The sequence below is a fragment of the Corythoichthys intestinalis genome, chromosome 3 (genome assembly GCF_030265065.1).
Source record: "Corythoichthys intestinalis isolate RoL2023-P3 chromosome 3, ASM3026506v1, whole genome shotgun sequence".
In the NCBI taxonomy this organism is placed as follows: domain Eukaryota; kingdom Metazoa; phylum Chordata; class Actinopteri; order Syngnathiformes; family Syngnathidae; genus Corythoichthys; species Corythoichthys intestinalis.
The window spans coordinates 25,304,269-25,332,032 of record NC_080397.1 but is presented as its reverse complement, the minus strand read 5'-3'; the positions used below and the strand labels follow the sequence as shown (position 1 = coordinate 25,332,032).

The following is a 27,764-nucleotide window of genomic DNA, read 5'->3' as shown; positions in this document are numbered from 1 at the left end:
GTTGTTACATTTCTCTTTATTCTAGATATTTTTACTTTTTATTTGCCAACGATGCCAATAGTAGCTCTACCAATTTCACCAATGAGACGTCACAACAATAATCACACGACTCCAATATACCAACCAGACTCAAGCTTGCCATACTATGATCACACTGACCTGTTCAATCACGTGGCGTCTTTATAGACCCGTAAAAATATAAAGTATTTGACATAGAGCGCTGCCCTCAACATGATTCGAAAGTGCAGATTTTAAACTCACTCCCATTTTTTATTTGGCACTGACTGATCACAGAAAACTGGAGATATCATCCTTTTAATTTCATAATAGGAACTATTCACGAGTCAACTATTCAAACTGGGAACTATTTTCTCCACTAGAGAGCACTCATGCTCTTTGGACGAACGATGCTTCATTTCTGGAATTTTTTTCTTTCGCCGGAATCCAATGGTATTTTTGGGGGCTTAATGTGGTAAAGCAATGGGTTATTGTACAGTATAATAATAACAGTTCATATAGATAACTTAGTGCTGAAAAAAATACCATTGTTTAAAAAAAAAAAAAATTACATCCTTAGCAGTTATTCAAAGTTTTACATTACTTGAGTATTCTTTTCACCATATACTTTTTCACTCTTACTTGAATAACATTTTTGGCAGCTCTACCACTCTGCCCACCACCCAACACACTCCGGTATACGGCTTCCTGTTATGGCTCGTGCCGTCGGAGTCACGATGCTTGACAGTTTAACAAAAGTAAAGTTTGTGAAAGGTCAATTATGATTGGGACATATAGGGACAAACAATGGGATTGGAACCCAGACCCGCTTGTGGTAGTTACAGGTGTGCTACCCACTTCACTCATCCGCTGCCACTGATGGTGAGTTCTGTCAGCACTGCCGCCCTCCAAGTTCAAATGGATTGAATATCTGTTGCCGTCAGTAGCCACGTTTACATGCTGACTTTTATTCATACCGATTCAAATCATTCCGAATGGAAATTTCACATTAGCTGTTTACATGTCACTTCATCTATTCCGATCCAGCGTTTACATGTGACTGCCTTTATTCCGAAAGGACGTTTGACAACTGCCGTCTGACATGCGCAGATTAATCAAAACAAAGCGTCACGTTGCAAAACATGGAGATCGATCGTCAGATCAGCTGCTGTTTTAACTTTTCGAGTGGAAACAAAACTTCAGAATGATACGCCGTTCATTTAAAAAGTTGTGTGGGTGCGCTGTGCGTGTGCTTGGAAGCCATGTTGCAAGTGACGTTACTTACGTCATCAAGTGATGTCACCACGTCAGTACGGAGCATGCGCAGAAAGAACGCAACCAGACACCATTTCACTTCCCTGTTTACATGATATAATTTTACTTCTAATCGGTTTGGGAAAAGGAATATTCCACCCCTGTGAATCGGAATGAAATTCCATTCGGTTTGGGCCTGTTCATTCCGAATGAGGTGTTTATATGGAACACATTTATTCGGTTTGAACAAATATTCCGATTGTAATTGGAATATTTGGCTCCATGTAAACGTGGCAAATGGCAATGAATGAGTTAACCACCACTCTGTAAGATAGAAAATTCCAATTTAACTTGGAGAAAAGACAGAAGATGTTTCTGGTTCTGCTTGTTGACTTGAGATAAAGCAGCTGTTGTTCTCATGCTAATGCAAACACACACAGTGAAAACGTCACCGGTAGAACAATTGCTGGTCTTTGTTGCACAGCAGAAGATGATGATTGGTTGCTCCATGTGTAACACAACTGTACTGAAAACTTCCCATTGAAACTTGTCCCAACTAAAAGTCTTAAGACTAACATTTGCGAGATAGCAAGGTGTGACAAAATGTGAATTGAACACTGACATTTTTCATTTCACACGTGTGGCCTGGGATGTCACCACAGGAGAGGGTGGATGAGGGTGTCAAATGGTGGGGCTGCATGGCTGGGGGTCGTTATGGATGGATGACAATAGATCACTTGACTGCGACAGTCCAGCATGTGACCTGCAGAGTCACAACACAGATGGCTTTTATTTTTATTGTATAAGTAAGGAAACAATTAAACTCTTCCATTTTTTTTTTTAAATAAAAGTTGTTAGGTTATGGACAAGTTTATTTCTAAATATAATAATATTTATAAATTTATTATTTTTACTATGTATATTTATTTTTGTTACTATATATATTATATATGTAATTAAAGTCTATAGACTTTTAAAAGGGAATCATTTTAGCTAGACTTTTAGTTTCAGAATAAAATTGAAAGAAAAAATGTTTCAAGATGTCTAAAAATACTTATATGAATAAAATAAAAAACAAATGTCTTTTGTTCCATTTTAACATTTTAAATGTGTACTTTGTTTTGTCGGAATATTTAAAATATAATAATTAACATATTTATGAATAAAATGTTTTACAACACTGAAAATGCATATTTAGGAATAAAATGCTTGTTTTAAACAAATTATAAATAATATTACCTAAACAAAGACTATTATTTTAAATTATATTTTCGATGAATGGAATACACTATTAACCCATTTTAGATTATTGAAAATATGTAAGAATGAATAGTATGTTTTTGGACAGTAGTACAAAAGGCAGATGTGATTTTTCAGATATTTGATCTGTTTGGAAGCGGAGGCAATAAATGTGATTTTCTATTCCTTTCATTCTCGCTCCCATGGTCAGGGATTGTGGGGGCAGGTGGGTTGGTGGGGGGTATTCTTCACGCGGGAGGAGGTCACAAATGACAATAGTCCACTTGAAGCACAGTCAAGTGTATCTTGCTTGTGTCACACTCACACTGACAGCGGACGAACTATATCACAAACTTCGGGACGAGAAATCTTTTTGCTGGGATTATCCCCATTACGTCGCCCATTGGGAATATTCTGGAAGGCTGTCTCCAGGTGGGAATTTTCAAAATGTATCCCTTGGCAACTGCTAAAACCTAAACAAGATTGAATCAATCATTGAGTAGATTTGTGAAGAAACGCTACTTTTACTCCGTTACTTTGTGCTAGTCGCTACATTTTTCATCTTTATTCGACACATTAGATTTGACTTTATTTTTGCCAGATGCCCACAGCGGCTCTCTACCAGTGAGACATAGCAACAATAATCACATGACACATTATACCAATCAGATGTAACAATATAGTCACATGACTTCACAAAAATTTGCAGTCAGAGGTCCGATGATTAGACCGGTCTGTTCAATCACATGGCGTCTTTTAAAAATAAACCATTTGACATAGAGCGCTGTCGTCAACGTTACTTGGAAGCGTGGATTTCAACCTCTCGTCCTGTTTTAATTTGGCCCCGATAGACCAAGGAAGACCAAGATTTTAATGTCATTGTAGGAAATGTTTTCTCCACTAGAGGGCACTCATGCCCTTTGGAGTGATGATGCTTCACTTCTGTAGATTTTTGTAGTCGCCATTCGATGATTTTGTGTATTTTTTCTGCCTGATATTGTCATGTAGTACGTTCTAGTACAGTATTTTTTTTTTATACCCGTTCATATAGAAATCTGACATTGTAAGCAGTTTCTCATTACAATACTTGAGTATTCTTTTCACTGAATACTTTTACTTGTACTTGAGTTTTTTGGATGACTACTTTTACTTATGTAATAATATTTTTAGAAGTAATGATACTTGTACTTGAATAAAAGTTTTGGCTACCCACCTCTGTTCAAACTTAAATGAAATTTAGCTTTACTTGACTAACTTATTTAGTGATTCATTTGTTTACCACTAAAGGACAGTTGCTTAGGACAAGAGCCTTAACTTCAAAACTCATAAAAATGTATTTATATTTCTTGCGTATTTCATGACCTTTTCATGTTTCTTAAGCCCATTTTTCGCAACGCAGGTTGTTCTTCTCCTCGGTAAATGTCGGTGCTGCAGCTGAATTTATCCTGTTGCTAGTTTGTCGGAATGTCGGGACAGAACTACGGCCAAGGCGAGCCGGCGGAGAGCCGCTTTCATGTGGATGTGGTCCACGAGGACGAGTCAAGGGGCCGTTTCCGGGTGGGCTTCAATGACCCCGGGGCATTGGGCAGCGCTGCCGACATCGGTCTTCCACCAGACGTTTTTCTCGAGCCGGCTGATGGGCTGCGTAGCGACTCAGTCAGCCTGCACTCGACGGGAACGGGGCAGACGCAAGCGTCAGACACGCACTCCAACACTTACTACATGAGGACCTTTGGACACAACACTGTGGACGCCGTGCCCAACATCGACTTCTACCGCATGACAGAGGCAACACTTGGCGAGAAGATGAACAGACCCTCACTTGCTGAACTCCACGACCAACTCGATAAGGTCTGGACAGTTTTTTTCAGTATTCTTCAGCCATTGTTCGTAGTGCTTCTCCTCAGGAGGGCTGTGGGGTTGCTGGAGCCTATCCAAACTGCTTATGTGCGGGACTATTGACATTTCACTGAGGCAAAACGGGTCAGGGTTAGGGTAAACTAAGGGTTGTTTTAATATTTGATGGGAAAAGCACATCAGTTATGCCTGACTGAGACTACACGATTTTTAGCCCAACAGACACGTTGTGGATTAACGTTGACTGCCTGGCCAACATTTTGAAGTGGGGGCTTTACGACATCTCGTATAGTGCAACATACCCACCGACAGTCTCGGATGTTTGGCGAGTCAAAATTTCTGCTTGTTGCACCGCATAGTGTGACACGTCCTGCCTTTTCCTGCTATTTGTTGATGAATATTGACCAATACAGGGGCAGAGCTCGTGGGGTGCCGGTGGTGCAGCTGCAACCGAACACAGCCCTCTAGAGGGTCTGGTTTATGGGTCCAAAGGGGGCCCGGGTGGGCAACTGGAGGTGCTAAAAAGCATGCCTGATGATGCTCTGGGCTTTTTTATTAGTGAGCATACGTACTTTATGCTGGTGGGCCTCAATGTCTCCGCTAGCATCCCACCCCACTTGTCTGAAGGGGCCTCGGTTGTATTCATTTCAACCGGGCCAAGATTTCATTTGTCCTGTGTAGTGTAACTTCATGACCTGCATGTGCTTTCTCTTGCGCTCTCTCGCTTTCGTTTTTCACTGGCAGCATATACACCTGCACGATGCCTGCGAACCACACATTTATGTTCCTCCAACCCATGTAAACAAGTCTTGTTTGTAGCGAATGTTTTTACCCGAGAGCAATCTGGTTTACCAAATTTCTTAGATTACGACATCTATCTTATTACATTCTTTAAGAATGACCAGTTTTAAAGGCTTGATATTTGATGGAGCGTGAGCTCCACTTGTCTCTTCAGAATTACCCACAGGTGTTCAATAGGGTTTAGATCAACAGGCATTCTTGACTACTGAATCACTCCAACCCTGTTCTTCAGAAATGCTACTGTGGCCTTGTCTGTATGCTTGGTGTTGTTGTCATATTAGAAAATGACCAAAGGCATGGAGTGGGGGTAGTATCTTCCTATTTATTATATAAGCGTAGATTTCATAATTTATAAGTCCCCGTGCCCACTGCGGCCCTTTTAGGTTAGGCCCTTTATGGCCTTACCAGTCTCCTGACTTTAATCGTATGGAAAATCTATGGAAAGAGCTAAGCTCTGAGTTTCCAAACGCCAGCCTCAAAATGATCTGCAGAGAGCAGCAGACTAAAATGACTCCTGATGTGTGTGCCAATCTGGTAAGCAACTACAAGAAACTGTGCTTGGCAAAAATGATTTGCCACCAAGTATTTATTCATGTTTTACAAAGGGGTCGAATATGCAAAAATGATTTTTGAGTAGAAGTAGAATTTTTGAGTGACATTCCAACATTCTTCCTTCATACCCTTTTATACCCAACCTCCTAGGCGTGCAAAAGATAGATGAAGTCATTAGACGTGCATACACAACACGAACATGAATCCACTTATTGGATTGACTTCCTTTCACGTTTTAAGCTGATTCTCCTTTTCTGCTCTTTTGTAATTTTGGAAATATGTACAATGTTTGCAATTTGAGTGCAACAGCATTTTGTACGGTGTTGGTCAGGATCCCCTGGAGGACGGGATGGCCAACGGGGACGAGCCATCTGCAGCCGAGGAGGCGGCTTCCCGGGCGGCCAAGGAGACCAAAGGAACGGCCATCAAGTTCGGTTGGATCAAAGGAGTGCTGGTACAATGCCCATGCTACATTCACGTCATCCACTTTCTTTTACACCTTGAATTTGGACAGAGGGCTTAAGATTTACTTACTGAGAGAGTTCGCAAATAGGATTGGTACTGATCATTTCTGGAAACTTCTCCCAACTCTGCCACCTGTTGCCCAGAACTTCCCCAGACAAGAAGACCCTCTGTTGCGGATATGGACAACCTGATATGGTTACGATGTGGCCCTCGTGTATTTTGCGATATTATTATTATTGTCTGTTACAAATAATGTGTGGCTCAAAAGAAAAACCTATCATCTGGGCCCATGTTACCCAATTGTGCCCAAGAAGAAACCTCCTTAAATTTTGAATTTACGGCCAAACCAATGCTGCCATGATCTGGCCAACCTGTGTTTTGCTTCATCACAACTCAGTCATAAGTGCCATCTTGATTCCACATGTTGCCCAAACGTCAATGCTATCAGGGAACTTATCCTATTAAACAAAATAATTGATCTACAATGAAAACAAGAACATATATTTAAATCCCATACACCCTGGCACATACACAGTATCGTAAACAAATATTAGAACGTATAAAAAAAATAGGACCTTCCATATACTCTGTTAATATACACATTTTGCAGGTGAGATGCATGCTGAACATCTGGGGAGTGATGCTCTTCATCCGAATGTCCTGGATCGTCGGCCAGGCCGGCATTGGTACGTCAACTCTGCTCAAAGGCGTATGAACGTGTGTGTACGAATTCATGTTTTGTGTTTTGAGCAGGTCTGACCATCGCCATCATCCTGATGGCCACTGTGGTGACCACCATCACGGGTCTGTCCACCTCAGCCATTGCCACCAACGGCTTCGTACGGGGAGGTGAAAATAACTAATCTTGCTCCTTCCTTTTCTATTGAAAAAAAAAAAACAACTTAGGGACTTAATTGATTTTAAAAGGACAATTTTCAGAATGTTACTACCTCAAATTAATAAAATTTCAAAAATATGTCACATGTGTATCCAGGTGGTGCTTACTACCTGATCTCCAGGAGCTTGGGTCCAGAGTTTGGAGGCTCCATTGGTCTCATATTTGCCTTTGCTAATGCAGTGGCTGTGGCAATGTACGTGGTTGGCTTTGCTGAGACGGTGGTGGAGATGCTCAACGTGAGGAACATCGCACCCGACCCGCGCCCCAGTTTGCGCTTCGTTTCCATCTTGACTCATCCTCTTCTACTTTTTCTCCCTGGGGGCTTGTTTACAGGACGTGGACGCCCTGATGACCGATGAGCTGAACGATATTCGCATTGTGGGCACACTGACCGTCATCCTGCTGCTGGGTATCTCTGTGGCAGGAATGGAGTGGGAGGCCAAAGCTCAGATTGTTCTGCTGATCGTCCTGCTGGCCGCCATTGCAAATTACTTCATTGGAAGCCTAATTCCTTCTCAGGATAAGAAGGCGAAAGGATTCTTTGGATATCAAAGTCAGGCAAAAAAGTTTAATCTACCCTCATACATGATTTAAAAAGCATAAATAGCACAGGGTTTCCTTAATGTAGACATCCTTAACCTATCTTTAAATGTCATCTGCTGACACAAGATAGTAACTCTTTGCACATGAGAGCTCTTTACATACATTGAATCTAGCCAGGGTATAGGCGAAAGCGTCGCTAGACGTCCCCCCAAAAAGGACAATATATATATTTTTTTCAAATATTGTATATTTTGCAAGTATTGTATTTTCACAACATAAAGGGGCCGTCAGTGTTTATTCTTCACATGAAATGAGTGATTAAAGGTTCTGCCGCATGCAATAAAGTCCCATTTGAAGTGCACTTTAGCTGATATACACACCGCTATCTACGAAGCCAACGCTATTTTCATGTTTCACTTTTATTTAAGAAAATGATGGACATACCTCTACTCTGGGCCCGTTTTTCCTCCACGCCCTTTCATCACTTCCTTAAAGCAGCAGTTGAGGGCTCGGACCTTATCATATTAAGTCCTGAGACATTCATTTATCAAAAGTACTAAGTGCTAGCTGCTAACACAGTCAGAGGCTGAAACAGTCTTACATAATGCTACTTTTTGCTCTGGTGGTGTGCCTGAGATTCTTTATCACATCCACAGCGGCCATCTTTGTGGAGAACTTGGGTCCAGACTTTAGGGATGGTGAGACCTTCTTCTCTGTATTTGCCATCTTTTTCCCAGCGGCCACTGGGATCCTGGCAGGAGCCAACATCTCTGGAGACCTCACTGTAAGTTTGACCAACACTAGCAATGAGAGACTGGAGTCTCAATCTTTTTGAGTTTACTCCCTAGTGGCTACAGCCTCAATCATTTGTATGGTAACCATTTTTCAAAGGATCCCCAGTCTGCCATCCCCAAAGGAACGCTGCTCGCCATCCTCATCACGGGCTTAACCTACGTGGGTGTGGCCATCTCAGCAGGTCAGTGATGGCTCTGTGACCTCATCAAGTAGATAACTAATATGTGTGTCGGTGATCCATCAGGGTCGGTCATGGTGAGAGACGCGACGGGTGACATTAACGACACCCTGATCGACACAGTCAACTGCACCGACTCTGCCGCTTGTAGGCTTGGGTATGACTTTTCGATCTGCAAGGAGGGAGGCTGCCAGTACGGACTCATGAATGACTTCCAGGTACAATGGGCCGGGGCGAAAAAAAAACCCTAGATAATTAAATACATGAATAAAAACTCCGAAATGCAACCAGTTAATGGTGTACCCTGCCTCCTGCCCATAGATGACTGGGATAGGCTCTAGCACCCCTGTACCCCTTGTGAGGATAAGTGGTAGAGAAGATAAATAAGAGTTGAGAACCCTGCTATTTTGACTTGCATTTAGCCAACTAGCTATACGTTAGCTTGTAAAATGCATCTTCCAAAGAGTGCCTCTTTGTTGAGCCGTAAAGCCCCACAACTACACGGTGGGATATGAACAAAAAAAATATTTGCATACTTCTAACACTAAAATGTACACATTGTTCCTACTTATATAGACATGTTTCTGTGTGTGCAGGCAATGAGTCTGGTTTCAGCTTTTGGTCCTCTGATAACAGCAGGAATCTTCTCAGCCACTCTGTCATCCGCTCTGGCCTCGCTAGTCAGTGCTCCAAAAGTTTTCCAGGTGGGTATAAACACAAAATCTTTTCTAGCTGGAGAAAACTCCCACCAGCAGCCACTAAAATTTGTAAAAAATGAGGTAATTCTAGAGTTAACACTGGGTTTTTTCCCTTTATATAATCAAGCAGATTAGATTATTGACCAATTTTTGTTCAAGACAGCTATTCTGTGTATCATTCTTCAAGAGGCATCACATGTCTCTTTATCCCAAATGGGACCATTTTATTTTAAAAAGTGAAGATGCACCTACATGCTAGAAGCAAGATGGAACAAATACATCTTGAAAATGAATAAAAATGATGACTATTTGAGGGCAGTCTATAAAAAGAATCTAACGTGTCAAGAAGTGTACTACTGTGTGTGTATGTGCTTGTGTGTAGGCTCTTTGCAAGGACAACATCTACCCAGGCCTTGGCGTCTTCGCCAAAGGTTATGGCAAGAACAATGAACCATTGCGCGGCTACGTGCTAACCTTCTGCATCGGCCTTGCCTTCATCCTCATTGGTAGCTAACCGATGCTCTTTTTTGCTTTAATTCTGTAGCCTCTCAAAATAATCAAATTTCTAGTTTTTTACATTGTACCTACGGTAATGCCCTGGAATGGGGCCAAGGAAAACCACAGTTGCAAAACACTTTGAAGCTCTTTTTTTGAATCCCAGGAAGGCAATAAAACACTATAACACATCACAAACAACAATACCAGGCTGCACTTCTTAGGGGGAACTCCAATTACAATGACATTTTGGTCCTATATATTTTATTTTATTGTTAATAACTTATCTGTTATAAATAACCTCTGAAAATAATTTTGAATTTTAATACAATTTTAAACATTTCTATTTCGTCAATGTGGTGACATAAAAAGGTGCGACGGGCTATAGCTATTAGCTCTCAACCTTTCAGCTTTGGTTGTTCGAGTCAATGTTACAAAGCACCACAACAAATAATTGTCCTCGCAGCCTAAAAGAAATAGTCTTTTTAATGCAAAACATAATCACGGCGGCATCGTTTTATGTCAACATATTGCGATGTAAACAACAATGTCGACTAATGTCAAAATAAGGTTTTTGATATTATTTTATTGTGCAAATTATTTTCAAAGCTTGTATGTTATAAATGAGTTACATTAAAATAAAGCATACAGAACCAACATGTCATTTTAATCAGTGTTCCCTTAAAAGGCACATTCACTTTGATGATGAAAAAATACTGGTATCACAGAGGGTCATTGCGTTAGTTATTTGAAGACAAATTTGAAGTGTGATTGGGGGTTATCTGGAGTCTTCAACGTTTGTTGTTGTTTTCCTCTCAGCTGAGTTGAACATCATTGCTCCGATCATCTCCAACTTTTTCCTGGCTTCCTATGCGCTCATCAACTTCTCAGTCTTCCACGCCTCGCTCGCCAACTCTCCAGGTGAGCTTGATGCCTCAGTCGGTTTTGGAGAGGTATGACAACTATATGTTAGAAGTGACTCACCTCTAGTGAGAAAAAAAACAACTGAGCATTTTTTCCTCATAAAGGCTATGTGGTGTCGGGATTGTTTTAGAATTAATTTTATATTAAGGGTATTGGGATTGCTTTAAAATTAATCCGATCTCAAGGATGACTCAAGATGTATTCATCAGACTAATGCCTCGCCCTCTTGTCGCCATAGGGTGGCGTCCCAGCTTCAAGTACTACAACATGTGGGTGTCTTTGGCGGGAGCCATCCTGTGCTGTGTGGTAATGTTCGTCATCAACTGGTGGGCGGCGCTAGTCACGCTGCTCATTGTCCTGGCACTCTACATCTACGTCAGCTACAAGAAGCCTGGTGACCGCGGAACGCAGACTATCTTCAACGTGTCAGACCTCCCAAGGCTCTAACTACTATCTTCTTTTCGTCACTTTGTTCATGTCTGCTTATGCCTGGTGAAGATGTCAACTGGGGCTCATCCACCCAGGCTCTTATCTACAACCAGGCTCTCACACAATGTCTCAACCTAACTGCTGTGGAGGACCATGTTAAGAATTTCAGGTGAGCTCAAATTGAGGCTGTTGGACCAAAAGACATAATCAGATTAACCAAGAATCAATGTTATGAAATCTGCAAACATCGTCTTTTGATAAAAGGCTGATCTCAAGAGTGGATCAAATGATAGATCCGTGTAGACAATACCAGACTGGAGTGAGACTCGCCCAAAACCACAAATCACTGAGACTTGTGTCAAGATTCTTGTGATCCGAAATCAAGTATACTAAACCGTCATCAAATAATCCCAGAGTATGTTTACCTTCAACAGATCGTATCAGTCGAAACTAGATTGTCTACCAGGCCCGGATCTAGGAATACCCACCAGAGTGGGCACTAAGAAATCTTGAGGGGGCACCCCAATGCAGGCTTTTTTTTACCCTCTGTATTTCTCCGGGCTTGGGACTGGCACAAGTAGGACACTGGCTTGTGTCACATTGAGGCTGCATTAATTTTTGGGGGGTTTATTTTTTTTTCATTCATCTATCTACTTATTCTCGCGGTCAGTTTAATGTCACAATGACGTCATCTCGCATAGCAAAGTGTCGCCATTTTGAGATGGGGGCACACACAGGTAAACATCCGTAGACAAACGTCTGAAATTCATATATTTCAGCTGTGTTTTGCGTCTTTTTTTCATAAAGACGTCTTAAACATGACTTATTATTATCACGAGTCACTGCCGACAGACGCGAGGAGGCGATGCAACTTAAAATAAGCGTGTATTGGCCTGCAAATCTGCCCGTACAAAGTCGCAGCTGATAGCTGGATAAACAATCCAAAGGAATTGCCTGCAGTGGAGTTCGGAAACATCTACAACTACCTCATAAAGTCACCCAGTAAGTTGACCTTCATCAATTACGTGGAATATGTACTGTGTGGAACTAAGAAAACTGGTAGTATATACGGAGTGATTATTTGTGCCGTAACCGGTAATTCGCCTCCAAGCATTACTGTATTTATGCAAAATAACCAATTCCCACCAGGCCAATAATATACCGATTGACCGATCAGAGCAGCAGTCGGCTGCAAATGTAATTGTGCCTGGATTTAGGTTCCCACTGGCGAGAATGGTCCACGGAACAGTCTTCTTTTATTGTTCCTCGATTAATTGCTTCATCCATTTGCTTGTCCTTTTTTTCTCACGAGGAAGAATGAAGAATTTCAAATGCGGCTCCAAACTCTTCCTTGTGTTACAACCCGCAACACGGCAACTTTTAGTCATTCCGACGGGAAAAAAAAGACCGCAAATAAGACAAAAGTTCAACGCGTTTGTACTACAATGCAGGACAGAGCAACTGCTTGTGACTCGTGTTTTTGCCCCCATATCAATATGGCGACGCTTTGTTGTGGCTGGTGACGTCATTAATGCCCGGATGTCCGACTGCGAGAATGTGTCTGGAGGAGTGAGAGGAAGCGCGCGGATAACAAACGAGGTTGGAAAAACAGCTTGTTTTGGTGAATGCTTGTTCGATGTGTGTGAGGATTTGGGGGTCGGTGAAAACATTGCCGGCTGAATATAATTGACCTAATCCTCCGGTCAGAGAAGATGCAGCAACTTCAGTTGGTTTGATGAAATTAAATTACAGTTTTTTCATTCCTTTGAGCCGTTTAAATGCATTTGGACATTAATTTGAAAGTGTGTGGTTTGTGTATCAAAAAGAAATAAAGAAAAACATCAATAAACGTATTATAGTGAAATAACATGTACAATTCACAATAAAATGAATTGAATGAATTCCAGCCTAAACCGAACTAGGCGTTATCCAAAAAATGACCACTAGATGTCCACATTGGACAAGCAATTAACCATCAATAATAAATGGCAATTCCCACAAACAAGAGGGCTGCTATAGCTGCAAGCTAAGCACTAGGTAGCTAAATGAATCAGAAAACTACCATCACAATGGACAGCGATCTCAAATCTGAACATTGAATGGGATTAATTTCGGGATGTACCCTTAGCGATCCAATACAGTGCAACTTGTACATATATTATCACGCTCTAGGCGCTACGTTAGCAATAGAATGCTACGAGCGGAGCTAACGTGCTACGAACTACAAACAATAATAAAGAGTACTGATATAAGCACAAGCATCACATATATGATTGCAGTATATATGGAGAACATTATAACTTACTTATCGGCCGAGGACGAACTTTTTTTCCTCAACCGCGGTCTTTTTAGAATACTCTGCGCATGTGCAACAACGCAGTTGTCCCAAAGCGAGGCAGTTCGCTGTCCAGCCCTCACAGCAGGGAATTCACAACAGCGTGGTTGCGGCCAACAGTAACCGTTAATTGTGCAATAAAAAAGTAGGTGAGACCAACTCTCCGTGCGTTCTCTATATCCAATGTGACGCTACAATAGATATTCCCGACATTTTTATTGGGTGGGCACGACTCACGTCTGGGTGGGCCGTGCCCACCCTGGCCCACCCATACATCCGGCCCCGTTGTCTACTGGCACAGTGAAGATTCATGCAGTTGTTATTGGCTAATTCAAAAACATTTTATAGATCCATGTAGACATCACCACATGATCAACTGATCTGAACTGATGAGTTTATCGTGGTACTGAAGTGATTCATGGAGACATGAGTCAATTTCACACTCGCCTATCAAATCATAAATCCATATCGACATCAACCAGAGGACTTACTGGCACATCACTTGTAGAAACAACCAATCAAAAGTTTCTTTGAGGCACATACAGATAAGACAAGCACATCAACTCTTTTCTATCATACTGTACTAGTAACGCGATCCGCCACCTCGACCAGTTCGGGACTCGAACCCGCACCGCCAGCCCTGCAAGAGAGCACAGTAACCACGAAATTAAAAGTCCAGGCTAGCCTTCATCATGTAGATGTGCTGCAATTTAAAATGTAAGTTTAGTTAAAAATACGTAAAAAAACAAAGAGCAGCGGCAGCAGTTTGCGCCAGCGTTCATTTCTCTGGAGATGTGAAATCCATTCAGGTACAGTTAGCCTACATTTAGTTAGCTTACATGAGAGAGAAATGCATACTTCATCTTATTGAAGCGTGTCTCCTGGCACATTACAAAGTTCCACGCAGACACCAACTAATCCCACAGTTTCTGTCGATGACAGTGTCTCTCCATCCGGCTGAATATTGTATGTTTTATACTCACAGGCCTCAGTGTTTGGTTCTGACAGGGTATCCGAGCTCTCGACCCGCTCTGTTGCAGATGGTCCATTCCTTCACCAAAAATGTGGGCCTGATGGTCTGCGGACATGTCAGGATTGTACGTACATGCTTACACACTTTCTTTATCTAATGACACCTTGCATAAGCCCTTCCTGTTTGCACGTATGCCACACGTATTTTCAGGCATCTCGGCGTCCCAATGTGAAGGAGGCGTCTCAGGAGCACGCACGCTGCCAGCGTTGGCTCAACAAGAAGCGCTTCAAAGCTTTCTACGCGCCAGTCTTCTCCGACACGCTCAGACACGGCGTGCACTTCCTCCTGCAGGTGCTGTCAACACTCCACATCCCTCCCTAATTGATTGATTGACTGACTGACATAGGTGTCTCCTGGTTCAGTCAGTGGGTTTAGGCCGCCTGAAGCCCAACACGCTGGTACTCGGCTTCAAGAACAATTGGATGGAAGGTCACATGAATGATGTGGAGGCTTACATCAACATCATCCAGTAGGAATTTGGTTCTTCTTCTTTTTCCTTCTTTTATTCACTAATGCATTGAAGATGTTATTCCGCAGTGACGCCTTTGACCTGCAGTTTGGTATGGTCATTCTGAGGCTTCCTGAGGGTCTGGACATCTCTCATATCCAAGGACAAGGTCAATGGCAGCAATAACTGTCGCCAACTAAAACAGCAGCACCGAGCAAAGCACGTAAACAGATCTCACACTCATAAAGACATCAACAAATCTCAAATATGATGTCACAATCATGTAGTCATCATCAACCAATCTCCAAGTGCCTTCGAGCATGTGCAAGGTCCATACAGACAGCACCAGTCAATCCCAGTGTCTCATGACACGATCACGTAGCCATCACCTGCAGTCTCATTATCTCATTCACTTACATCGATGCTGTTAGATGTTCAATCCTTCTGATATTGGAGGGCTGGCAATCACAGCCGTGCAGACATAATAAGTCGATCACTAAATTTTTCTAGTCATTTTGACACCCAATGTTAAAAGTGTAGGGGTTCTGCATATTCCTTACAGACGAGCTGTCTTGCTCCCATGACAAGCCACCAGTCAGTAAGGACACACCAGTAACTGTCACACTGACTAAAGACTCCGATTCAGACTCCAGTCCATCAAAGACAACTAGCAACCAGAGCAGCCCGCTCATCATCAGAGGTGACTAACCTCTTATTATTAATACAGTTCCATAGTGTTATGAGGTTGATGCAAGAGCAAAAAAAAAAAAGCATGTCCCTCTGTTATTGTGTATTATTTTGGGTCCATAGATACCAAATCAGCTCTGAGTTCCAGCGATCTCCGTCTCCTGGAATCCAGTCAGCAATTCAAGAAGAAACAAGGCAAAGGAACCATCGATGTCTGGTGGCTTTTTGATGATGGAGGTCAGTTTGCAAGTTCCTTTCTTAGGAAATAAGGGGGCTAGCCCAACTCCTAAGAAGCCACACAGCATAATACCACATTGCCAAGCTTTCCACTTGACAATGCAGTCCGATAAAAATTGTTTTAATTGCAACTCACACTCATAACAACCTGCATGCCTAGGTGTTTTATTTTATCCACTTGTGGCCAGAGGTGGGTATTAACACGTAATATTTACTCTGTTACATTTACTTATGTAACTTCAGGAGTAAATGTACTCTAATAGAAGTTTTACCACCTCTTTTCTTTTACTTGAGCAGATTTTTGAAGAAGAAACACTACTTTTATTCCACTATTTTGGGCTACACTCATGTCTTTACATTTTTCCTCTTTATTTTACATATTTGATTCAACTATATTTTTGCCAGAGACCCACAGTAGCTCTACCAGATTCACAAATAATCACGACTCCATTATACCAATCAGACGTAACAATACGGTCACATAACCGCACCCAGCTGGTACAAGTGGCATCTTTAAAGTGCCTTAAAAATGAAGGTATTTGACTTTGAGTCAAAATCAGTCGAAAGCGTGGATTTCAACTTCTATTTTTACTTGGCACTGATAGATTACAGAAAACTGGAGATATGGTCTTTTTCAATTCATGGTAGGAAATGGTTTCTCCACTAGAGGGTACACATGCTCTATGGACTGCTGATGTGTTATTTCTGAAGATTTTTTTGTTTGAAATTTGATGATTTTTGTGTATTTTTTTTAACCCAATATGGTCATGTAATAGGTTATAGTTCAGTATAATAAAAACAGTTAATATAGATCAGGGGTGTCCAAACTTTTTGCAAAGGGGACCAGATTTGGTGTGGTAAAAATGTGGGGCTCCGACCTTGGCTGACGTGCTTTACGTAGAACAATATATTTAAACACATTTTAGCAAGCCATTCCGTGTGTCACATTTGCTTTATTATTTTTTTTAAATTAATAATTTCAACAATCTCGCAACTAGCCTTTGTGGCGTTCTCTTTGGACTCTCGGGCTCTTGAAAAATACTGCTGATGTAAAATTAAACTAGCTTCAAGTTGCTTTAATTTCTCGCTGCGTATCTTTCCTGTAATCTTGTCGTACATGTCAGCGTGTCTTGTTTGGTTATATCGCCTCACATTGAACTCTTTAAAAACAGCGACTGTCTCTTTGCAAATGAGGCGGACAGAGTTGTTGCGTATTTTAGTAAAGAAATAGTCCAATTTCCACCAATCATTGAATCGTCGGCCGTCGCAGTCAACTTTTTTTTTGTTGATTGTCGCCATTTTAGATTTTAAATTGGGAGTAAAGGGTCACACGGGGTAATGTTGCTTTGAGTTGGTTAATGAGGAGCAGCATTTAGTGTGTAAGCTACTTCATATGCTGGTAGCAGTACTGCTGACCAATTTATCAAGTCTATGTGCGGGCCAGACGTTAATGATTTTATGACAGAGGCTGGGGGCCGGATGAAATTTGACCAAGGGCCGCATTTGGCCCCCGGGCCGGACTTTGGACATGTCTGATATAGATGATATGTGTCATGTACCAATGTATCAGCATATTGCATCACACTCATGCATCACAAAGCTTCCATCACAAAGACCGTGTACTCTTTAATATGTCACAAAGAACAATTGAGAACAGTATATATGGCACACATAAATAGCATTTAGTTCAAGAAACTGCAACAATTCCTGGGCTCCCTCAACTTCTACAGACGATTCATCCGGAATTACGGCACAGTGGCATCTCCCCTCACAGCCCTTACCAGCACAAAGGTTCTGTTCAGGTGGACTCCAGCAGCCGACAAGGCCTTTGAGACACTTAAGGCACGCTTCACTTCTGCCCCAGTCCTCCAAATGCCCGACCCAGAGCGACAATTTGTGGTAGAGGTGGATGCGTCCGACGTGTGGGTCGGGCCAGTGCTTTCACAGCGTGTAGCATCGAGCGGCAAGTTATATCAATACGCCTTCTACTCTCGCCGACTGTCCCCGGCAGAGCAGAATTATGACATTGGGAATCGCGAGCTGCTGGCTGTGAAACTCGCTCTGGAAGAATGACGACACTGGCTTGAAGGATAAACGTTCCGTTTCTGGTGTGGACCAACCACAAGAACCTTGAATACATAAGAACAGCTCGGCGGTTGAACCCGCGGCAGGCCTGGTGGTCCTTACTCTTCACACGTTTCAATTTCACCCTCTCTTACCGCCCTGGTTCCCGGAATGCAAAGCCCGATGCCCTTTCTCGAGTATTCCAGAAGGATTAAGCACTAGTGGAGGATTCCAAGCCCATTCTCCCGGATTCCTGTCTAGTTGCCACGTTGACTTGGGACATTGAGGAGTAGGTCAAAAAAGATATCAGCCTGGCCCCAGCGCCTGCCGCACTGATCGCCTCTTTGTCCCCAAACGACCCTGGTCCCGTATATCAATGGACTCTGTCGCCGGACTCCCTCATTCTGAAGGAAACACTTTCATCCTCACGGTTGTGGACAGGTTCAGCAAGATGGCCCTCTTCCTCCCGCTGCCAAGATTGCCCACTGCTAAGAAGACGGCATAGGTGGTAATGGAGCAGGTGTTCCGAATTCACGGACTACCAAGGGATGTGGTATCTGGCTGGGGTCCGCAGTTTGCATCCTCCGTCTGGAAGGAGTTCTGTTGCCTCCTGGGACCCACAGCGAGTCGCACGTCAGGCTATCACCTCCAGTCTAACAGCCAGTCGGAAAGGCTCAACCAAGAGCTTGAGACATCCCTCCGCTGAATGGCTTCACGCAACCCCCATTCTTGGGCACAACATCTGCTGTGGGTGGAATGCGTTCACAACTCCCTTCCCAGCTTTGCCACCGGCCTGTCTCCCTTTCACACTGTCTTCGGCTATCAACCATCAGCCATCAGAGCCAACCGACGATGGACTGCAGCCCCTGCATACCAAGTGGGCCAGAGGGTATGGCTTTCTGCCGGGACCTGCCACTCCAGGTGGAATCACGTAAACTGGCACCCAGGTTCATTGGTCCATTTCCCATCGAGAAGATCATCAGCCCATCAGCTGTCCGACAATACAACTACCCAGGTCTATGAAGGTTCACCAAACCTTCCATGTCTCCAAACTAAAGCCAGTCCATGAAAGCCCGTTGGTCCTGAATGCAGCACCACCTCCCCCTCCTCGCCTGGTGGGGTCCTGTCTACACGGTTCGCCGCCTGCTCCAGTCACGCCGCCGGGACAGGGGCCTGCCTCTAATATTTAGTGGACTGGGAAGGATATGGTCCTGAGGAGAGTATGTGGGTCCCAGCTGTGCGGATTGTAGATCGGACCCTCATATCAGACTTCCACCGCCTCCATCCGGACCAACCATCCGTCGGCGGGGTCGACCGAGAGCGGCTTGCTCTCAGCGCATGCCTGCATCTGACTCTGAACCCGACCCTGTGCCATCAGTAGTTGATTCCCCCACTGGCTAGGAGGAGATTGAGCTGATGCCCTCAGTGGATGAGGCCATGGACTCTGACGGGTCAGTGCATTAGTAGCCCTTGGTGGCCTCAATTCTTGGGACTTCTGGAGCCGTCCCTTGAGAGGGGGGTTCTGTCATGTACCAATGTATCAGCATATTGCCAGCATATTGCATCACACTCATGCACACCAAATCTTCCATCACAGAGACTGTGTACTCTTTAATATGTCACAAAGAACAACTGAGAACAGTATATAAGGCACAAATACATAGCATTTAGTGTCAGGTCATCTGCGATTCAGCATACGTTTGCATGCCAACTAGCCATTACCGCTTGACCTGATTGTTTTCTTTGCCTGTCAACATCAATAAAATCCACATGACAATATGCTGAGAAATAATTTACCATCGTATCTGACAATGTAAGCAGTTACTCATTATGTCAGTATTCTTTTCACCGACTGCTTTTTTACTTGTACTTGAGTCAATAGTTCTACTATTATTTTGAAGTAATGCTACTCTTACATGATTAACCTTTTTAGATACTCTACCCACCTCTGCCTGTGGCCATAGCCTTATTTGGAAGAGTGAGTGAATAATTTTGACAAATATGTGGTGGTGTGTATGTGTGTTCACACAGACACCTCTATACATATATGAAACTGGAATAAAGAGGCAGAAGGATATCAGTTGACATTACCTAAATAATGAGGCTTATATCTACTAGTCTTTCATATTTTTAATACACATTACAATGCATTTTAAGCTATTAACAATTTAAATACCATAATAATAAATGACTAGTAATGTGTAGTAAGTGCACGTTTTGTTTTTAGGGTTGACATTGCTGGTTCCCTACCTGCTAACCAACAGAAGCAAATGGGCCGACTGCCGTATTCGAGTCTTCATTGGAGGAAAAATCAACCGCATTGACCATGACAGACGCATGTCAGTCACACATTCACACGTCTAACATACACATCATTGGAAAAGAAGCGCAGCAATATGTTTATTTTATGTCCAGGATGGCAACCCTGCTCAGCAGGTTCCGCATTGACTTCTCCGACATCAACGTCTTGGGAGACATCAATACCAAACCCAAGAAACATAAGTACCAACACACAATGGAAATATGTATGTATATGTATGTCATGAACATGATATACATAATGATAATATAAATGTGTGCAGTAAGTTGTGGTTCAAGGCCCTGGTAGAGTCGTATCGACTGAAAGAGGAGGACATGGACCAGGAGGCGGCCGAGCGTCTGAAGGCTGAGCAGCCTTGGAGGATCACTGACAACGAGCTGGAGCTGTACAAGGCCAAAGTGAGACCGACTCGCAAACACGCGTGCATAAAGACCGGCAACAACTCAACACCTCATTTTGTGTTCAGAGCAATCGTCAGATCCGACTCAACGAGCTTCTCAAGGAACATTCTGGAGATGCCAAGCTCATTGTCATGTGAGAATCATTCTTCACAACTTCACTTGAATTTTATGGCTATATGTGAAAATTCATTCATTCATCATCCACATAGCTTATCCTCACGAGGGTCGCTGGGGTGCTGGAGCGCTCCAGCCGTTCTGTGTGGAGTTTGCATGTCCTCCCTGTGCCTGCATGGGTTTTCTCTGGGTACTAGTTTCCTCCCACATCCAAAATACATGCTGGCTGGGTGGGAGCCGTGGCCCTGGGTTGGCGCCCGCGTGGCGTCTCTGCTCATCTGCGTGGCTGTCGCGTGTCTGGTGGGATTGCGTGCGGCTGGATGTGATAGGGCACGCTCGGGCGGGGGGTCCCGGTGCCGGGATTGGCGATGGGGCGGCCTCGGGTTGGTCGCCAACGGGCTTACACTCACAAGGGATTCACACGATTGCTGGGTTCTAGATCACAGAGCTGATATGTGTACACTCCACCCCTTTCAATTATTTAGCCCAGTACTTCTCAAATAGTGGGGCGCGCCCCCCTGGGGGGGCGCAGAGCGATGCCGGGGCTGGCGCATGTGACCTCGGGGAACATGCTTTTTTTTTTTTTTTCCTGCCGTACTGGAATAAAGTGTACTTGCGCATCCACTCAGTGGGTGGCAGTGGCGCTCTCATTTTCAGAGTGCGTGCAGTATTTTTGAACTAAGGAAGAGCACTCATTACACAGAAAACAAATATGAAGAGCAGTGCGCCGCTGTAGGTTCACTATCCTCTTCCCCTCACTATCCACTCGCTCTCGCTATATGATTGGCCGAAGAGTTGAAATGCTCTCCCGTGATTGGCCGAAGAGTCGAAATGCTCTCCCGTAAAATGCCTGTTTAAAAATGTTCCTGTTGTTACTTCTTGCGTTCGCTTAAAAGTGCTCATTTAAAAAGGAAAATCGATGGATGATACTACACACAGAGCGTATTATTAACGAATGCTAAAGTTGTATATTCATATACCAAGAATAAGGAACGTCACTGACAAGCGCAGGCCCCCGCGAGTGGATAGTGAGGGGACTAGGATAGTGCGCCTACACCGCCGCCGTTTTCGAAAGCCGTTTTCCGACCGGACTCACTCACGCAGCGACCCACTGTCTTGTCCGGTTCTCACGCCGCCGCCCGATAAGTGCCATTTTCGGCTCGGGATCGTCACGACGACCGCCCTCACCTACGGTTCTACCTCGGCCGCCGAGAATGCGCTTTGTTCGTGCCGTTTGCCTTTTAGCTTTGACTTTTAATACTGTGGGTGATGAGGAAAGACTGTTTACTGTGTCTAAAAATAATTATAGCGGACCGCCAGAAGCCAAATCAATTAAGACGCCACTTAAAGACATTCGACCCCAATCTCATTGATAAGCCGCTTGATTGTTTTTCAGCGAAAACGTGCCGAATATTGCCAACAATCGTCCTACTTTGTCAGTGTTATATCAGTAAACCAGTGAGCATTGTTAGCATGCTCATTGCAAAATGACTCCACTAAAAACTGTCCTTCTGTCCAAGGACACTCTTTTTTTCCTTTATTCATTTTTGTTTTTTCGGTCAAATTTTTTGGCATATTGTCCTCATGAGTGAATGTTTGTAATCATTTTGAATTTGTTATTATTTACTGATTTTATTACATTTTATTTTTCTGTATCAAATGGTCAAAAATGTACCTTGAGTGTATTTTTAGAGTTTGAATGTGACTTTTTTTTAAAAATTCAGGCAAATTGATGCACGTCAAGTCTTCTCTGTTACAAACAAAACAATGTTAATAAAGTTATACTTTATTATAAGTTGATCTATGTTACTTTTTTTCTTTATTAGAAAAAAAGGACACAATATTAGGCAGATGCGTATTTATAATAGTAATAATACAATACTACAGTAATAGACAATACTATTTACAGTGGCGGCAGAGAGTTTGGGGGGGCGCGAAACATATACGTCTTGCTTGGGGGGGGGGCGTAGCAGAAAATAATTGAGAAGCACTGATTTAGCCTATGATTGGCCTCTTTCCCTGGTCAACAGGCCCCCCACATGGTGTTAACAGGAGCTGACGATAGCACCAACATATTAGTAGTTAGTCTAGATGTTCAATGTATTTCTTGTGGTAGTTTGTGTTTCTTTTCTTTCTTCTCTTGTGTTTCTTTTCTTCTGTTCCCCCATAATCCCTTCCTGTTCGCTGCTTTGTCATAATAAACGAGGTATGTTGAATGATCACAATGGGAATATGTCAGACTCTCAATGTGAAACATTAAAACTGTTCAGACCATCCGGGCACCTAGACTTCCATTCTCCGTGTCAAACAGCTAAACAGGACAGGTTTTAAAAAAAAAAAAAAAAAAATACATGCATGGCAAGCTGATTGAACGCTCCAAATTGTCCTTAGGTATGAGTGTGTGCGAAAATGGTTGTTTGTCTGATTGTGCCCATCGATTGGCTGGCAAATGATTCAGGTTGTACCCTGCCTACTATTCATAGTTAGCTGGGATAGGCTACGGCCCACGACCCTTGTGAGAATAAGGAACACAGAAGATGAATGAATGAAAATAAAATACTAATATGGACAGGAAAAAATATATTTATTTTCTCAGAAAATTCTTCTTCTTCAAAAAAAAAGTTTCTAGACATTAGGGGTGCACCATATCCATATTTTGAAACCGATATCAATAACTTTCTGCTTCTCAAGGCCGATACCGATACGATAACCGATGATATATATATATTTTAAAATGTATATTCACATGGGTTTTTGAACACCTGTAGACCAAAGATACTAGTGGTGGATTCAGCATAGATTTGCCTTTGACCTAACCAGAATTTTCATGACGACATGAACATTATAATAATGAACAAAACAAAGACAAGAACCGTTTTGACTTCACATAAAGTGCCCATATTTTTTCAAATAAATATAATTTGAGTCAATCACAATCAATTAGTCAATATAATTAACGGTGTGTTCCCCTGAACAATGAGCACTGAACTAAAACAAACATAGACCCAACAGGTATTGTGCTTTGTCAGCAAATAAAACATTTGATGCAACAGTAGAGGAGACGTTTGTGGTCTTTGACCATGAAACAACTAAAACGCACACATCCCAATCCACCGACACCGTGCCAAAAATACTATATTTTATCGGGCCTATTAATAATGTTAGTGTATTTATTGGGATGACGTCATAATTCCTATTATCAGACCGATAATTATCGGACCGATAATTATCACACACCTCTACCAGACATATCAATGTCTTAAAATAGTATTTTTTCCCCCCAGATTTTCAGGAAAAACAAAAAAACGAAACATTCATTTAACTTTTGATATTTACTAACTGTAACTCCCCCATGTACTGCAGGCACAAATGGTTTCCTGGATTTATTTGCATCCATCTTGTCCAAAACATACACCGTGAAAACTAAACAAACACATAAGTTACAATTAACTTGTCGAACTATAAGGACAATTGAGAATCACATTAACATGTACATAAATAAAATGGCAAAACTAACCTCGTTGGCTGAGTACCAAGAGAGGATATTCGCTTGTTTTTTTGTTAGCTTTCTTTGCTTGCGCTAACTTTCATGATGTATGACATCCTAAGTAGCTGAGATCGCTTCTTCTCTGCTAATTACATTGCTCTGTGTATGCATAAGCTTGCTGCAGTGCTAATGTGCCTCCTACTGACATAAACTAGGACTGCACGAAAATAACTTGCACAGAAATAGAATGACAATGTGGCTGAAATGCTAACACTTTTAGTAATATACTATTATGTAAAAAATGACTGAGGCATTTTTTTCAGAGAGTGATGATATATTATACATGGCTCTTTTTTGCAGCTGTGTTTGCTTTTAATGTGCTATATACTGTAAATAACAGTGAGTTGAGATGTTTGAATATTAAAACACTGGCAAGAAAAAAAAATAACGATGATTTTGAAATCGTACCATTGTATTCGGTCAGGACAATGCCACTGGCGAGGAAAGGCGTAGTGTCCAGCGCCCTCTACATGTGCTGGCTGGAAACGCTGTCCAAGGAACTTCCGCCTCTAATGCTGGTGCGAGGAAACCACCAGAGCGTCCTCACTTTCTACTCCTAACACACACAAAAGTCACATTAAGTGTGTTATTGTTGACTTTTTGTTGCATTGTATTTCAAAAATGTCATTAACAAACTGACCGTATGTCCATGTAACAGTTTGTTGTTTACATGTTTTGCACTGAATGTTGAAAGGAATGTGTCTGTTGAAAAGAATGTGTCTGTTGAAAAGAATGTTGAAAAGAATGAAAAAAAATTTTTAAATTTTTTTTTTTTTTTTAACTTGTTTGAACATGATTTAAATAAATAATTAAGTACACAACGTGGCATCTTCGGTCAGCCTCAAGAGACCTCCTTTATACAGTGTTCATCAGGTAACTACCTGGGCTCTTTCTTGCCTAGTCCAGCTAAGTATGTATATGTATATACACAGTGGGGCGAATAAGTAGGCAACCACCAATTGTGCAAGTTCTCCTACTTGAAAAGATTAGAGAGGCCTGTAATTGTCAACATGGGTAAACCTCAACCATGATAGACAGAATGTGGGGAAAAAAAACAGAAAATCAAATTGTTTGATTTTTAAAGAATTGATTTCCTAATTAGAGTCGAAAATAAGTATTTGGTCACATACAAACAAGCAAGATTTCTGGCTGTCAAAGAGGTCTAACTTCTAACGAGGTCTAAGCCTCCACTCGTTACCTGTATTAATGGCACCTGTTTTAACTCATCATTGGTATAAAAGATACATTGTCTACAATCTCAATCACACTCCAAACTCCACTATGGCCAAGACCAAAGAGCTGTCGATGGACACCAGAGACAAAATTGTAGCCCTGCACCATGCTGGGAAGACTGAATCTGCAGTAGGTAAAACGCTTGGTGTAAAGAAATACACTGTGGGAGTAATTAGAAAATGGCATACAAGACCACTGATAATCTCCCTCGATCCGGGGCCCCATGCAAGATCATTCCCCGTGGCGTCAAAATGATAACAAGAACGGTGAGCAAAAAAATCCCAGAACCACACGAGGAGACCTAGTGAATGACCTACAGAGAGCTGGGACCACAGTAACAAAGGCTACTATCAGTAACACAATGCGCCGCCAGGGACTTAAATCCTGCACTGTCAGACATGTCCCCCTGCTGAAGCCTCAAGCCAGTACATGTCTAGGCCTGTCCGCGGTTCTCTAGAGAGCATTTGGATGATCCAGAAGAGGACTGGGAGAATGTGTTATGGTCAGATGAAACCAAAATAGAACTTTTTGGTAGAAACACAGGTTCTCGTGTTTGGAGGAGAAAGAATACTGAATTGCATCAGAAGAACACCATACCCACTGCGAAGCATGGGGGTGGAAACATCATGCTTTGGGGCTGTTTTTCTGCAAAGGGACCAGGGCGACTGATCTCTGTAAAGGAAAAAATGAATGGGGCCATGTATCCAGAGATTTTGAGTGAAAATCTCCTTCCATCAGGAAGGGCATTGAAGATGAGACGTGGCTGGGTCTTTCAGCATGACAATGATCCCAAACACACAGCCAGGGCAACAAAGGAGCGGCTTCGTAAGAAGCACTTCAACATCCTGGAGTGGCCTAGCCAGTCTCCAGATCTCAACCCCATAGAAAATCTGTGGAGGGAGTTGAAAGTCTATGTTGCCCAACGACAGCCCCAAAACATCACTGCTCTAGAGGAGATCTGCATGGAGAATGGGCCAAAATACCAGCAACAGTGTGTGAAAAGCTTGTGAAGAGTCACAGAAAACATTTGGCTTCCGTTATTGCCAACAAAGGGTACATAACAAAGTAGTGAGATGAACTTTTGGTATTGACCAAATACCTATTTTCCACCATGATTTGCAAATAAATTCTTGAAAAATCAAACAATGTGATTTTGTGTTTTTTTTCCCCACATTCTGTCTCTCATGGTTGAGGTTTACCCATGTTGACAATTACAGGCCTTGCTAATATTTTCAAGTGGGGGAACTTGCACAATTAGTGGTTGACTAAATACTTATTTGCCCTACTGTACATACAGTATATATATAAATCATCTAGGAAAAGATTAACATCTATTTGGAATATGAAATATTTGTGAATAATATATAGAAATTTGCCATTAACCATGTGTTCAATGAAGTGGACATCATGCATCCCCGGAATATTTTTGAACACAAATCACATAATTGCATCACTGTCTTGATGCCTGTTTTTGTTATAAGTTAATATGTAACTGTTATATTTATAAGCAATTAATTTGAAATATACAGTTTGGTGCAGATTAGCTGTTGTTTGCATTGGAGATTAGCTGTAGTTTGCATTACGATATTCATTTTATCTTCTTTTGTAGACTTCCAAAGCACCAAAGACTAAGGCAGTTTTCAGAATAGCCCAGGCAGTGATAATGACTGTAGTTACAACCAGTGTTGTTAATCTTACTGAAAAAAAGTAATTAATTATAGTTACAAATTACTTCTCCCAAAAAGTAATTGCGTTAGTAACTCAATTACCTGAATGTAAGAGTAATTAGTTACTTGGCAAAGTAATTGGTGATAATTACTTTTTTTTTTTTTTCCTCAATTAAAAAAAAAAAAAAAAAAAAAACATTGGCCACACTATGTTAAGTTTTTTGTGAAGGTTTTTGGTACAATTGGCCCGAGCCCAATTCTTTACCCTAATTTACTCTTTACCCTGAATCAAGTGTTAAAAGTTGTTAGAATTGCTCCCATTATTGCATTAGTTCCCTTCTCTCTACTTTCGACATATGAACGTTTTAAAACAGTTTCATCATTTAAAGACAGATTCAAGTCAAGATTTTGCCGATTTAGAAGTATTTTATATAAAAAGTTACTTAGGTTTGCTAGGAAGGTTCTCTACAACAGAGCCATCCTAAAAAGTCTACTGCTTCAAGATGGCGGCTGTCTACTAACGCATTTAGTGTCTGTCATTTGGCATCTAGTT

The 27,764-nt window shown here is 42.1% G+C and overlaps 1 protein-coding gene across 1 annotated transcript; it reads left to right on the top strand.

The window, feature by feature from the left end:
- The first annotated feature begins 3,875 nt into the window (after positions 1–3,875).
- On the top strand, positions 3,876–25,091 carry LOC130913452 (solute carrier family 12 member 2-like). The gene is made up of 25 exons (XM_057832083.1): positions 3,876–4,341; positions 6,032–6,154; positions 6,776–6,851; positions 6,919–7,014; positions 7,160–7,299; positions 7,397–7,616; positions 8,263–8,390; positions 8,498–8,582; positions 8,646–8,797; positions 9,176–9,283; positions 9,660–9,783; positions 10,592–10,693; positions 10,935–11,090; positions 11,195–11,294; positions 14,446–14,557; positions 14,644–14,784; positions 14,856–14,962; positions 15,031–15,110; positions 15,504–15,641; positions 15,752–15,865; positions 20,157–20,268; positions 20,345–20,431; positions 20,512–20,647; positions 20,716–20,783; positions 24,736–25,091. Exons 1-25 carry the CDS (start codon positions 3,955–3,957, stop codon positions 24,869–24,871), a joined length of 3,228 nt encoding a protein of 1,075 aa, XP_057688066.1. The 5' UTR covers positions 3,876–3,954; the 3' UTR covers positions 24,872–25,091.
- The last annotated feature ends 2,673 nt before the right edge of the window (positions 25,092–27,764 follow it).

Excerpts from the sequence above, each read along its gene's own strand:
- LOC130913452 (XM_057832083.1), top strand. The coding sequence starts at position 3,955 with ATGTCGGGACAGAACTACGGCCAAGGCGAGCCGGCGGAGAGCCGCTTT. Across the intron at positions 14,963-15,030 it reads GCTTACATCAACATCATCCA|TGACGCCTTTGACCTGCAGT; the intron begins GTAGGAATTTGG and ends GTTATTCCGCAG. Across the intron at positions 20,648-20,715 it reads TGGAGCTGTACAAGGCCAAA|AGCAATCGTCAGATCCGACT; the intron begins GTGAGACCGACT and ends TTTTGTGTTCAG.